Raw genomic sequence first — 15,814 nt, 5'->3', positions numbered from 1 at the left:
TTGTAACCCCAATTTAGATTGCGATAAATGATAGGTTAAGTAGAATGTGAAATTAAATGAGTCATTTTCTACTTATCATTTTATACCACATTAGTGTCACCTAAATAAAAAATTGCAATCCCAGTGAAATTGAATAGCATTATTCTTAAAGCAGACTCATTAGAGATTGCAATGATCACTAAAAATACACGACTTAACTTCGCTTTGGTACTACACAATATGAGTAAATCCATGCAGTATTCTAAACAGGAAACCCCAATATCACAAAATGCATATTACTCCTTTTGGCGCTCCGTTTTTTCATAGTTCTCCCTAGTATTCGCTTGACTGAAGAAACATATTAGTTATTGTTTGAGGATCATATTTTTATTTCCAACCACACTTTTTTCTAATAAAATAATCTTGCACTTAAACCTAAAATTCTTATAATTTAAAAAGATAAATATATATTACTTTGGGAAAAGAGAAATTACTAAGCAATAATGAAATATTATAAAATCAATTAACTTAATTGGTTGATGGACTATCAAATTCTTGTGATTAATTGATGTGCTGCTAGGCTCATTTTAGATGTGTTCGAGCCCTATGAAAAATAGATTTTGTAATCGTGACTTTTTGAAAAATATGTATTTAATGTTGAAAATTTGTTGAAAATTTTTTAAGTTTATGTTTAAATTATTTTATTGAAATTTGAAAGAAATGGTGGTTGAAAATGAGTTTGTAAAAAATGGGGTTCAAACATAATTGTATCAAATTAAAAATCATTTCCAATGCAAATAACCAAAAGTTGTACCAAATGAAAAGTGTGTCATCATATTCTTCATTTTTTTTTAATTATTAACTTTTAGTTATCTCAAAAATTATTTATTTATTTTATTACTACATAAATTTTTTGATTCTTTCATTATTACTGATTATATGATTAAAATTTATTACTAATGTAGTAGTAGTAGTAGTAGTAGTGGTAGTAGTAGTAATAGTGGTGGTAGTAGTAGTGGTGGTGGTGGTGGTGGTGGTGGTGGTGGTAGTAGTGGTAGTAATAATAATAATTAAGAATTAAACCTTATAAAAAAATTTAATTATTTTTTTTTAACGAAAGGGCTGGCTGAGGTCTGCCAGTAGCCCCAAAATGGGGCCCAGCCCAAGTCTTGAGTCGGCTCGAGCTTTTTTCGGATTGAATCAAATCGCTCGGGTCTCCAATTTTTTTGGACCAACCCATGAGTTGTCCGCACCGAGCCCAATTGCTATCCAAGTCAACTATTATTTTATTCTCCAAATCAAATAATTTTAGGCCAAAAATTCTCAACTTTTTAATATTTTTTCTTTTTTTATCGTAAATCCTCCGAAAATGGAGTTGACAGTTGGGGTACTTCTAAGATTGGGTAAGACAAAATGTCATTTTTCCACTTTGACCAAATTTTTTTGTCAATTTTCAAAATGACCTTTTGTTGAGTAAAAGACAAAAATATCTTTAAATAGTTTATACAATTACAAAGATATAATTTTATTTAAAAAGACAAAAATTACCTTTAAGTTACAAATGAAAAAACCAAACACTTTTCACTTTATATTTAATTATTTATTTTAAACACTTACTCAAATAAAAAATTAATATTTAATTTACTTTCTTGTTTAAATATTTCATTAATTAATTATCTTAATCGGTTATTTATATTATTTATTTAATATTTAATTAATCTATTTAATTATTTATTTAATCACTTGTTTAAATGAGAAATCAAACTAATTATCTTAATTGATAAATGTATATTTAATTATTTATTTTAAACACTTGCTCAAATAAAAAAAATTTATATTTAATTTGGTTTCTCTTTTAAATATTTCATTCATTAATTATCTTAATTGGTCCATATTTAATTATTTATGTTAAACACTTACTCAAATAAAAAAATTAATATTTAATTTGGTTTCTTGTTTAAATATTTCTTTATTAATTACTTTAATTGCTTATGTATATTGTGTATTTAATATTTAATTACTTTATTTAATTATTTATTTAATCATTTATTTAAATAAAAATTTAATATTTATTTTAATTTCTTATTTAAATATTTCATTAATTAATTATCTTAATTAATTATGTATATTCTTTATTTAATATTTAATTACTTTGTTTATTTATTTATTTAATCACTTAATTAAATAAAAAATTAATATGTAATTTAATTTCTTATTTAGATATTTCAGTAATTAATTATATTAATTGGTTATGTATATTATTAGTAATTAATATTTAATTACTTTATTTTAGTTACTTATTTAAATAAAAATATTATACCATAATGTACAAGTGACATAATATTATTGGAGAGTTGAAAAATAATTTTTTAAATTTTCCACTCATGGAATTCTACATGTATATTATGGACATCCTTTTGAGTTAGTACATATAGAATTCTCCAATATTTAATTTGATTTCTCGTTTAAATATTTTTTTATTAATTACCTTAATTGGTTGTGTATATTTAATTATTTATTTTAAACACTTACTCAAATAAAAAAATAATATTTAATTTAATTTCATCTTTAAATATTTCATTAATTAATTATCTTAATTTATTATGTATATTGTTTATTTAATATTTCATTACTTAATTTAATTATTTATCTAATCGCTTATTCGAATATAAAATTAATATTTATTTTAATTTATTCTTTAAATATCTCATTAATTAATTATATTGATTGGTTATTTATATTATTTATTTAATATTTAATTAGAACATAAATCACACGGTGTAAAAGAATATCTAACAGGGATGAGAGTCGAACTTTAGGCACGGTCATATTTTCAATACATCGAACATTATTCAAGAATGTTGAAACTATATTTTCTCTACCAAACGAAGTCGAGTGAGAAGTTTTCGCTTATAGTGTGTTACTCTCTACCCAACGGATGTGTAATATCTATTTACATAGTATGTACTCTCTATTTATAGTATGTTATTGATTATATGAAAATTGACCCGACGAATATGTAATATCTATTTAAATCGTATGTACTCTCTATTTATAGTATGTTATTGATTTCCTCAATTTTCTTTATTTATATTATGTTATATATATAATTAAGAGTAATTAGTTTCTTATTATATAATTACATAAAAACTAATGTATTACAAACGTTTTAAAAAAATGATTACATTTGAAATTATTACAACTACGGATCACAATGTACATAAAAGAATGCTTACATTTTAATGTGTGTTTGGTTTATCAGCTCTACACCACGTCCGATGCTAAAAATTCAATGTACTTCAATTAGGGCGATCAATAGATTGGATTTTGATCAGAATCCAATGAAATTAATGGAAGATGGATTTAGGGTCTCATTCGATAATCCAATCGAGATTCAAATCCGATAATCCGTTAACTAAATGAATCAATAGATTGGATTTTGATCCAAATCCAATTGGAATCCGACGAAATTAATGGGAGATGGATTTAGGGTCTTAATCCGATAACCCAATCGAGATTCAAATCCGATAATCCGTTAACTAAATGAATCAAATTTAAATATAGGTCAATCCGATCTGATATCGCCAAAATATTCCAAAACGAGTCTCCATTGAAAAGGAGTTAAAGAAGCATCACTTAGATATAAAAAAAAAGGAGTTTGGCTTTCTAATATAATAAATGAGCCCATCAAGATAGTTTAAATATTTCTAAAATAAATAAATAAATAAATCTTGTTGAGGCTATGATTTTCAATGAAAAAATAAATAAAATCTTTATTTTTCTAATTTTTTTTCAATTTCGAATCGGATTATCTCGTCGGATATGACTCTGACCCTCCTCCTCGATCAACAGCGTCAGCTCAACGAGCACTTCAAACTGACATATTAACATTTCACCATGTTAATGACCATGCATCGAGATTTCGAAATGACGTACAACATAAATCACAAATGAATAATACGTACCTCAAGATTGTCGAGGAGAGCTGATAACTGTCAGTTTTGTCCCTATGGATAGTTGTTGAATGTGTTAATGTCATCAACAACCTCCAAATGAAAGATGTCAATTGGCATTTTCTTGTGATAACACCTCAATATGCTCTCTAGTATAAACATCATTCCCAACTTCAACTTGTCACATATATTGTCGCATTCCTTGAACGCGTCTCCTGATTGGACCAGAGTTACCGTCATAAGCAGGATCGGGGTAATAGGTCTGCGTGCTCCTCATCCAACAAATTTAGGACTAATGCAAAGTTGACAAAGTTATAGTTTGACATAACTTTGTCGGGAATTTGTCTCATGACGGAGTCCAAATGGTAATCCATCGTGTAAAATTTAACATGTTTGGACCTCGCGCAAGAGACAATGGATAAAGCATAATATTTGAAAATAAAATTTTTTATTTACTTATTTAAATTGTTTACTGAATATTTAATTGTTAATTATTTGTTTAAATTCTTTATTTACTTATTTAAATTATTTATTTAATATTTAATATTTAATTATTTATTTAAATTGTTCATTTAAATTATTTATTCAATATTTAAATGTGTATTTAAATTATTCATTTTCATTGTTTAGTTGTTTATTTAATATTTATTTTAATTGTTAATTGAATGTTTAATTGTTTGTTTTAAATGTTAATTATTTATTTCAATTGTTTATTTAATATTTATTTTAATTGTTAATTGAATGTTTAATTGTTTGTTTTAAATGTTAATTATTTATTTCAATTGTTTATTTAATATTTAATTACCTATTTTTATTATTTATATTTATGGTTCATTTAAATTATTTATTTAATACTTAAATTTTAATTATTTATTTCAATTGTTTATTTAAATTGTTTATTTAATATTTAATTACTTTTAAACTACTTGTTTTTTATTTTTTATATTTATTGTTCATTTAAATTATTTATTTAATATTTAAATGCTAATTATTTATTTCAATTGTTTGTTTGAATTTTTATTTAATATTTAATTACTTATTTTTATTACTTATATTTATGGTTTATTTAAATTATTTATTTAATACTTAAATGTTAATTATTTATTTCAATTGTTTGTTTGAATTGTTTATTTAATATTTAATTACTTATTTAAACTATTTTTTATTATTTATATTTATTTGTTATTTATGTTAATTAATTATTTTTATTGCTTAACTAATATTTAAGTTACTTGTTTATTGAATTTATTTCAATTAGTTATTTATTATTTCAATTTATTATTATTATTTATTTCATTTATTTATTTATTATTTATTCAAATAAACAATTTACATAAATAATTAACATAATTCATGAAATATTTAAATAAATAAATAAAGTATAAAATAAATAATTATATATTAAACAAATAATATACATAAACAATTAAAGTAATTACTTAAATATTTAAATAAACAATTAAATTAAATATTGATTTATTAAATTATTTATTAATTATTTAATTTGATTTTTTATTTAAATATCTCATTAATTATTTTAATTGGTTATGTATATTGTTTGTTTAATATTTAATTACTTATTTTAATTGTTTATTTCGTATTTATTTACTCCAATTAATTATTTATATTAATTTCTCATTTATTTTAATTGTTTATTGAATATTCAATTGTTTATTATATTTATTTCATTATTTATATTTTAAATAAAATGAAATGAAAAATAATTAATTATTTTACTTAAATAAACAATTTAGATAATTCATAAAATATTTATAAACAATTAAATTCAATATTAAAAAAAAATGGCTGGCATGGGCCATCCAGAAAGCCTAGACCGTCTGGATCCAGATGGCCCAATCGTTTGGGCAGTCTGGATCTAGATGGCCCAGCTGTTTGGGCAGTCTGGACCGTCTGGGTCTAGACGATGGTGTCGTTATCGTCTGAATCGTCTGAAAACTTCATTTCCGACGAGCTCCGTTCCATTTTTTCACTTTTCTTAACCAGTTCAACTTTAAATTCATCTTTTCCTTCTATTTTAACTATTAAAATTTGTATTAAACAAATAATTTAACATATTCAAATCTTAAAAATTCAAATTTTTATGTATTAAATTCAAACATTCAAATTACCACGTATGTTAGACTTCAATGGTGAGTAAATTACAAAGAAACAAATCTAATCTTTGAGAAATGACGATCTCCAGCAAATGGTCGAAATGAGTCTAATCCGTAGGTGGCGTTGGTGATTCTCTTTTCTTAGTTTTCTCTTTCTTTCTCCTTTTCTCTTCTCTTTATTTGGGGGTATTTTAGACCTTTGAGTATTGTCTACATTTTCAGTTAGTTTTTATTTTTTATTTTTTTTAAATGAGATTTTTGGGTCAAAAGGCCATTTTGGAAAAATGGCAAAGTCAGTCAGCTATCTGCCACTATTTCCTCGTTGACAGTTAGTATTAAATCAGATATCTAGTGATGGCAATGCCCCGTCCAGTTTGGCCAAAATCCCGCTCCGCCCCGTGCCTCACCGCGCCTTAGCGGGGCGGGGCGGGGCAACTTTTTGCCCCATTTAATTTTTTTTACATTTTGAAGGTTTCAAATTATATTTTATTATTAGAGAATAAAATATAAATTTAAAATGAGTTTTTAATGGATGAATAGTCTAAAAATAAAATTATTCTTAATTTTTTCTATTTTACTTTTTGTTCATGGGGCGCAACGGGGCGCCACTCCTTGGCGGGGCGGGGCGGGCGGGTAAATTGCCACCCCTGGGATATCTGTTGTAGGTGAAGTAGCAAGTGAGAAACAATAATGCTTTACCATCGACGCAATTCCAATCTCAGAAACCCTTTAATCTGTAATAGAAAGCAATCTTTTTTTATTAATCACAGCCTATGTAATTCTTCTATTTGCTCTGTCAATCTTTGTTTTCATATTATACAGCAAAGATATCTTGGAAGATGAACACAAAAAGCCTTTGCCTGTATTAGAAAAATTCAAACCTGAGCAGGTCTGTAATTTTTTGCTTATTTTTTGGTGATTCTAAGAAATTGATCTTGGATTCTTTATTTCCTTGTTTAAGTGGATTTGAGAAATGTGTTTTGCATGTTCCATCTGGTTTGGGAATTGTTATTTTCTAGCTAAGTCCTGGAAATGTTCAAGATTTTAATTGTTTGAAATGCAGTTTTAATTTTGAACATCAAATTTAAATTGTTTGAATTTCTCGGCATATGGATGTATAAAGTTAGATTTTCTTGCGGGAAAGTACTTGATGGTTTCATAGGAAGCCATGTAGATGAGAATTATACTGTTTGGTTTCATAGGAAGCCATGTAGATGAGAATTATACTGTTTGGGATTTTTTATAATCCGTGCAAACCTGCTACTGATATATTAGGAACATTGTTTTCTCATATTGGAAAGAATCCATAAATTAATATGTTGGTGCTTGAAATTGGGGAATACTACCTACCGATCTTAAGCCTATGGTTGTGGATACCACTGAATAATCTGGAAATTATAATTGTACAGGGCAATAATGACTCGGAGAATAAATTATTGGGAGGATGAAGTATTAAACTTTGAATTTACTTCACAATTTTATCAAGTTAGAGCTTGCTTAGTAGTGGAAAGATAATCTGCAATCTTCTGTATCAATGCAGCACATGACTTCATGGTTGTGAAGTGTTTCTGGCACGCTGTGACCAAAATATATTTTAAACTTAACTAACCTATTTCATTAGGCAGACAAAAATAACGTAGCAAATTGTTGTTGAGACTGAGGCTGCCTATAATTAATTTAATGAATGACCGTTCTGTTATTTTGTTGATGCCGAATTTCTGGTTTATTCTGTGCAGCTTGGAGATGATCAAATTTGGGAAGCTTCTTTTAGTCATGGTTTATGCCCATGTGCCAAGCCGACCTCTAGATATAAAGGCGACGTCCTGCAACCTCCTCTCTCTCTCCAACTAAAAGACCTCAATTTACATGTTCGGTCACCCAAATCTGGGATCGCTGTATGTCTATCAGAAGTAATGGGGGATTAAATCAAATGCGCACTGGAGTAAGTTATTTTTGTCAATTCCTAATTTCTGTTATTTTATTTATATATATTGTCTTCTTTGACCATTATATGTAGAGGATTGATTTTAATGCTAACAATTCACTGAACAAGCACAGAAGAGCTCACTCTCCACTTCAGATGTATGCCTTAAAATTGGGTTTCATATCCTAGGATCCTTCCCCTTACTGATGCACGTTAATGATCAAGCTGTCTGTCCTCATGCACAATACCACCTGTTTGTTCCTAGAACTTACAAAAAATCGACAATTGAATAAAAAAGCGAAGTCAGCATCTATTGCTTGCAGCATATATATTTTCATTTCCATAACCTTGGTCCTTCAGTTAAATGTTTTGATTAGATTACTTGGAATTTTACTCTATAGTTGAAAATATGGATACTTGATATAACTTTTCATTTTACCCTCAAAGATAATTGCTAAAAATTCTTGTGAACCACATCGTGTACTTAAAATGAGGCAGTTTTTGGAAAGAAAATAACTACTTTTGGGAAAGTGGTCATTATTCTGACATTTTAAAAGGATATAAGGTCTTTCACTTGTGGACTGAGGGAGTGATAAATTCACCTTCGATTTTGTTTTTATATGAATGAAGTTTTGATAAGTATAATACTCGTAGAAAGCAATTGGTGAGTCCTTCCTCCTGGGCCCAAGAAGAGAAGACCCCAATATGGTCTATTTTCTGTTCATGGTGAGAAATGATGTGATTACCACTATCAGAATTGTCAAATCTATTCTGCCAGAATGAATGTTTAGTGTAAATTATTCGATTAATCATTGTATTATTAATGATATTTTACTTTTACCGTCTCATTGTTTATAGATAGCTGATATGGTGGCAGTGGCACATATAATGAATGCTACTTTCGTAATTCCTCAGTTGCATAAGCGTTCATTCTGGCAGGATACAAGGTCAGTTTCTGTACTGCATTGCTTTTGCTACTTTTTTACTCATTTCCTAGTCTCCCCTCCATATATGTATATGCATGCATGTCTCTCTGCGTATATAAGTGCATTTAACATAATTTCATATACATGTAGTGCAATTTCTTTTATTATCAAATGTAAATTTTCTTTCTGATTTTTTAATTTGGTTCAGTTAAATATTTTTTTGAGATTGAGAATTCAAGTTTTATTGTGTCTCTATTCTAATATGCTCATATGCAGTACATTTTCTGATATATTTGATGAACTTCATTTCATTAAAACTATACAACAAGATGTGAGGATCGTGGAGGAGGTTCCAAAAGAATTGGAGAATGTTCCTCGAGTCAGGAAGCACTTCACATCATGGTCTGGTATGAGCTACTATGAGGAAATGACACAACTGTGGAAGGATCATGATTCATCAGGCAAGTTATATTCATTTTCCATCATATCCTTTTACCTGAACTCCAAAACATGCATGTACTTAAAAAAATAAATTAAAATGATTGTTTTATTCATTCAACAGGATCGGTATTATTTGTTGTTATGAATATGGATCTCTAATATGGATTTCTTCAGTTTGAACAGTAATGCTATGAGATATATGGTGGTTAAAAAATACAATCTCTTAGAGAGGAAGCTAAAAACTAAATCTGTAGTTTTAAAAGAAAAATTGGTGTATATAAAGTGCTCTGAAAAATCTGTTGGAGCTTAATTGCAAGGTGCAAACCGCAGCACGAGGGTATGAAAAATCTCTTCATACATATTCAGTTCAGCAACTTATCGAGAATTTCAGCATTTTTGGTAAGTTGCGGGAAACATAAGTTAATTTGCTCTTTAATTTGGCCACAATGTTTGCGTTAATTTGGGTCAACTAAATGGATACTTTGATCCATAGCTACATATATGGGAAGGTGCATAATTTTTCTTTAAACCTAAAGTCTATGCAAATTTGGTGTATTTTTCTCTCTTCTATCATATGCATCAATTTTGTGGACATTAACTTGCTTAAGCTTTCGCAAGACATGCCCTACCGGTCTCTCCTTAAATTATCATCAGTTGGTGCCCCCTCTTCTTGTTCGCATAGATTCTAATTTCTTATTCTCATCCATTTTTCCCACAGTTAATATTAACATCTTAATTTCTTCTCTGTACATGCATTTCGTCCTCTAGGGACTCAACAATCAGCACTATAAAACACCTAGCCATATTCAATTAGTGGTTTAGATGTAAAAGGACTGAAAAGGCCTAAATTTTTTACTCTTTCGCATGATATTCAAGGACTGCGATTCAATACTAAAGAAATGCTTAAATGCACATTTAACAACCATGCACAGAGTTGGCTTATTGAGATTTTTTTATTTTTATTTTTTTTCAATTTGCAGTTAATTCATGTTGCAAACTCTGATTCCCGACTTGCAAATAATGATCTACCTGTCGACAGGGACGGATAACTACTTATTGTTTGAGCATCTGTTGCAAGTTCTGCTTGTTCCTCCTAAGCATGTTCATCCAAAACTATGGAAAGGTATGACGCACCGGTACAAACCCTTGGATTGGGTTAAAATTGAAAGGAGTCATCCGGGGGAGGGGGGGTGGGGGGGGGGGGGCAGGGCAGGGCTGTAGTCCCCCCCCTCCCCCCCACGGCGCAACAACTTTTTTTTAAAGATATTTTTTATTTTTTATTTTTTTTTGTAAAAAATCAGTTTTTCATGTGTAAATTTTTTCCACGTAGTAGCCTGATCTGAAATTTTATAACCCGGTTTTGAATCCAATCTTGAATCCGTCCCTGCCTGTCGACATACAAAGATTGAGATGTCAAGCGTTGTATCATGCTCTGTGCTTCTCTCCTATAAATAGGCTGGGAAGGGTCAGAACCATCATTCTGCTCCTACCTTATTTTAAATGCACAAAATTGCTCCATGAAATTTTATTGTCATGTAGCCAAAATTAGAATGTCCTTCTGTGAATCAATATGCGGAAATGAATTACTGAAATGGCAATAATGTAATTAGAGTATGGTTGGCAAATGTTTATAAACACTGGCTTAAAGTCTAACCTCTTTTTATCCACATATTTTGTAGAAGCTTAAAGTCTAACCACTTGTTAGTCACATATTTCGTGGGATCCACAAGTACTATCCATTTATCTACCTCTCATTTTTATAAACACTTGTCACACATATGCTCTTATATCTTATATATACAGAGAAGTCAAGTTTTCTGAGAGTCCTTGAAGTACTTATAAATTCCTTACAGGATTCTTTACATATAATTATATTTGCAAATAGGACTCAATTTTTGTATTTCTGCAAACTCATTTAAGAGATCTCCTATGGGGATTCATGTTACATTAGGTACTGAGCATAAATGTCGGTGACACCACAGAAGCTAATGGAGCGGTTGTGGTCACGAGCTGAAAGATACATTGCACGTCATCTAAAATAACATGCTCTCTTTTACTGGCTGCACTTATGGTCTTGCCGATGCTGAATCAGAGCAGCTTAGAATAATAAGGTGAAATACTTTTTACAACTAATTTTTTATTAAGATACCTTTATCTGCATTCTGTAGTGCTGGCACATAGATGTAGAAATATTAATCTGCTTATTAACTTATAAGTGAACTTTTTAAGATTGGCCAAACATGCTATGTCTGCGAAAGTATTTAAGTTTCAGCTGTGAACCAATCAAATTTAATTTAAGGAACTTTACCAAAATTACGTACATTCCGTTTCCAATCATTAGGCCACTCGATCCTTCAATTCTTTCTCCCAGCGGCACTGCTTATTTTCAATTTCCCCCTTACCAACAGCTACTTCAAAACTGTACGTGATTTGATGACAAGAAATGCTAGGGCCGGCCCTAGGCAACAAATATTACGAGGCCCTTAAATATAATTTTTTTAGTAAGTATAGAAGTCTCTTTAATATCAATTATGATAAATTCAAATTCAATTTCTTTATAGCTTTTAAAAAATGAAATGAGAACTTTTTTAATATATATATATAGGGAAAATTTCTTTAATTTTTTTTTTTGGATAGATCTTGCCATCCTGATAGATAGAAGAATACAACAAAATATATCACTAGGCAATAGTTTAATTATAAATCCATTTTATTTCTTAAACAAGAATGTAAGTTAAATGACCCAAGTAATTTGTGCCTATTATTTAGACCAATATTGTTGTTGTATTTTAAAGGGCTAGAGATCCAACCCAAAAAAATAAGGAAATATTTTGTTGGGTCTTGGAGTTTTAATTTTTCTTTTGAGGTCCCTTCAAGTTGGAGGCCCTAGGCAATGACCTTGGTTGCCTTGGGCCAGGGCCGGCCCTGAGAAATGCTTGCAACCGTAAAAGAATTGAATCCATTTCCCAAGCACGCATCTCAAACTGCAACTTTTGATTATAATATCTAAATAGAAAGTGATGTTTTCATTCCATCACATTCGGGTAACATGGTAAGAGCTGTTGAAGGACATTGTCGATTCTTAGGGCATCACAAAACAATCACTCCAGACAAGTATTATTGTTGTTTAAATCTCAATATACATTTTTCATATTTCCTAGTGACCTTTTCTGTAACAACCCAAATTTTAACAATTTAGGCCGTTACTAAAATTTTCATTCTATAATTAAATAAATTAGTCAAACATCTCAACATGAACATTTTTAGTCCCATCAATGAAATAAATAAAATATATATGAAATATAATCAATTGAAATATGTTCCAAATCCTAAATAACAAATTTCACATGGGAATAAAAAACAAAATAACGCTCAAAATAAAAGTCCATAGTCATGTTACTCTGGATTTATTTTTATTGAATCCCATAATTTCTGGCATTACGATTGTACCGCATCGCCCACCAACCAACAATCCGTTCTAATCTGTGAGTAGGGAAGATAGTGAGTACATGATAATACTCTCTAGGACACAAAAAATATGATGCAATCCCGAATAAAATTATTTAAATACTTTTGTCAAAAATATCATACCGCCATTATATCTTTAGAAACTGGTAAAAACTCAATAAACATGATATCTTTGGTACCAAATGGCCATAACATACATATCATATCATATCTTTAAACTTTCATAAACATAATAATTCAATAACATGAAATAAATAATTTAAACTGGATAAAAGCAACATCACCTCGTTACCCTACCTTGTTAGATTGCTTTAATTTTTTTGAAAACCAAACTAAAAGAATCACGTCCACTAAATTCTTTCTGCCTTCCTTGTTTTTGCATATACATACAGTGTAGAAAAGTTGTTGCCTTCATAAGTTATATTATATTATATGATAAACTCTATAGAAAGTGGGATAAGAATATTAGACTGTGTGTAGAAGATGGCAGGTTTCAAGCACACGTCTGTATCATCTAAAATTGAAATATTCTCCAACAACTTTATGGAACACATGGCTTGCTAGACATATAACACCAATATTTTAGATAAAATAAAATAACAACTAATTGATAACCTTTTCAACAATCCCAATCCAACACGTATATGGCAACCGATCAAATTAACTCTTAAAGAAAACAAACTACTAACTCAAACTATCTTTTCCATTTGAACTTCACGTATACTTACTCCCAATTTAGTATAATATATGTATATTTTTATTTATTTACATACCAAATAATAACAATTTCTAAAAACTGTAATATCTCGAGCCTAACTTATCCGATTAAACTTTTTCTCGAGCTTAATATACATGATTAATTATAAGCTATCCAACTAGTACAATATTGATATATTTATCATTACTCTATCAATATTTAAAGACTTGACCCCATTTAAAAATTGAATTTAATATATTTATCATTTTAATCCCCGAACTTTTCAAATTTAAAAATATAGTATATAAAATAAATAAATTCTAGTATGTGAAAATTTTCAGGACTTTACATTTTCGATTAGCACAAACGGAAAATTTCTTGTACACCATGAGTTTTGAAACTCAACACTCTCTACTACTATTTATTTGACATTTGTATTGAATAAATGGGACCGTTATGTAATTGGGACCCAGGCATGAATAAATAATAGCATAGAGTATCGAGTTTCAATGCTCTGGGAGTACTAGAAATTTTATTAGCGCAAAGAATCCTTTGTTCTTTTATTGCTGCATGTGATAAGCGCTTTAAGTTCTTCATTTATACTGAGTTGTAATGGATTTAAATTTTCTCTTTTGTTACTTTCAGTTAATATCAAAACATTACGTGCAGGAAAGGTCTAGTGGAATTATTTGATTGGAAGCTTGAGTGCTTGAAGAAAATTCTGTCTCATCTCATTAAGAAATTGCACAAAAACAGGTGATACATTTGCATGAATGCGTTTACCTATGCCTATCCGCTTCTCTAGGATGCTTTACTCCAAGTCTCACGTGGGTTGAATTTTATTTTATTTTATTTTGCAAATATTTATTAAAGCCGACTTGGTTGTGAACAGGCCATTCCCTACTCATTTGAATTTTCTACTTGTTTATATATGTTTGTTTTGTTTGGCATCTGTTTATTTTCTGTGAAAAATATCAGTGAGCTTGAACATCGTCTTCCTGAAATAATTTTTCAAAAATAGGAGAAAAGGAAAATGAAACCAAAGGACATTTTTGGTTGAAGCATGTTTGACTTAGCCTAAAAAGAAGTAAAAGCTACTTTAAACTTTTTAAAGCTTAGTCTAACATACTATTACATAGTTTTTTGTTTTCAAATACGTTTCAATATGCTACTTTTTTGTACTTTTAAGTAGAAAAAAGTTAGTTTGAAATTAGTTCTTATCTTATTGTAAAGTACCTTATTTTCAACTTTGATGGACAAAGAAATATTTACTGCAACTTATTTCTAAATTTTTAGGCTAAGCCAAATATGCTCATAGATGTGTGCACTGCTCTACTGCAAAGCGGTGTTATGGACTTGGTGGAGGTGTTTTCTATAATACAATTTTGCATGCCACACGAAATTATTGTCACCCAAGGGAGCCGACCACTAGATACAATCTAGTCGCTAAAATGCTCAAATATTATTGACAAGCATCAAATCAGCTAGCTAGTCAAGGATTAATATCAGACTCAGTTTTTTTCACTGGTAGCTATTGGCGGGCAAGGTGCACCGCGAAAAAGAGGAGGTGCCCCACCAGGGATCAAGGGTCGAGCACGATTCATGCTGGAGGAATCTTTTTACCAGAACCCATACCCAGAATGTATATGCAGGCAACAATGATGGTTGAACAGGGTTAAAAACAGGGAAGTGTGGACAGATTGAGTTGACAGAATTTGATTGAGTGTTTTTTTTTTTTTTTTTTTTTTCATACTTTGCCACGTGTCATCCTTATTTTTAACCATGTTTTTGTAGCATTTCTCATATGCAGGTCCAAAGACACGGTAAGATGACACAAGTTTCATCAGGAGAAAGTACAAGAAATTATTCTTTTCTGTTTGACCCTTTTGTGGGCACATCCCGGGGTGTGGATTTTTCCGTCGAAGTGAAATGTTAAATCAGATCGACTGAAACAAGTACACGTGCTGAAGTCACTAATGTGTTGCATCAACTATTGGGAACCATTTCTTTTTGCATAATATTTTTATTTTCATAATACTGATTTTTTTTCCTTCTCTAACTTGTAATATGATGTCTGTATAGTTGAATTGACATTTTGTAATTGGAGTTTCGATTATCAGTTCAATTTTGTGTATTGTATTGTTTAGTTTGGCAAAAAAAAATAAAAAAATAAAAAAAAATTTAAGAACAATTTCAAGACTATTTGGATCTGTTAACAGAGATCGGTTTCTTGGTCACGCCCAGATACATGCATTGGACTCTTTAATTGTGGTGCACAAGATTTTTATCAAAGACTACAAGTACATTAATGA

General features: G+C 29.3%; 1 protein-coding gene across 4 annotated transcripts; it reads left to right on the top strand.

Annotated features, from left to right (window-relative positions):
• Positions 1–6,679: 6,679 nt before the first annotated feature.
• On the top strand, positions 6,680–15,648 carry LOC111397055 (O-fucosyltransferase 38-like). 4 transcript variants are annotated; one of them, XR_002703131.1, is made up of 9 exons: positions 6,681–6,782; positions 6,869–6,935; positions 7,783–7,988; positions 8,625–8,696; positions 8,829–8,917; positions 9,173–9,357; positions 11,289–11,448; positions 14,172–14,258; positions 14,799–15,648. XR_002703131.1 is itself a non-coding variant. In XM_023023756.1 (6 exons), exons 2-6 carry the CDS (start codon positions 7,944–7,946, stop codon positions 10,338–10,340), a joined length of 414 nt encoding a protein of 137 aa, XP_022879524.1. In that variant the 5' UTR covers positions 6,680–6,935; positions 7,783–7,943; the 3' UTR covers positions 10,341–10,384. The 4 variants fall into 4 exon arrangements, 1 of the variants encoding a protein (XP_022879524.1); XR_002703132.1 differs by lacking the exon at positions 8,625–8,696 and having other exon boundaries at positions 6,680–6,935; positions 7,783–7,861; XR_002703133.1 differs by lacking the exon at positions 8,625–8,696 and having other exon boundaries at positions 6,682–6,935.
• The last annotated feature ends 166 nt before the right edge of the window (positions 15,649–15,814 follow it).

The sequence above is a fragment of the Olea europaea genome, chromosome 7 (genome assembly GCF_002742605.1).
Source record: "Olea europaea var. sylvestris chromosome 7, O_europaea_v1, whole genome shotgun sequence".
NCBI classification, from domain to species: domain Eukaryota; kingdom Viridiplantae; phylum Streptophyta; class Magnoliopsida; order Lamiales; family Oleaceae; genus Olea; species Olea europaea.
This window is presented reverse-complemented; position numbering and strand designations above follow the sequence as displayed.

Excerpts from the sequence above, each read along its gene's own strand:
- LOC111397055 (XM_023023756.1), top strand. The coding sequence starts at position 7,944 with ATGTCTATCAGAAGTAATGGGGGATTAAATCAAATGCGCACTGGA. Across the intron at positions 8,918-9,172 it reads TCATTCTGGCAGGATACAAG|TACATTTTCTGATATATTTG; the intron begins GTCAGTTTCTGT and ends GCTCATATGCAG. Across the intron at positions 9,358-10,317 it reads GAAGGATCATGATTCATCAG|TTAATTCATGTTGCAAACTC; the intron begins GCAAGTTATATT and ends TTCAATTTGCAG.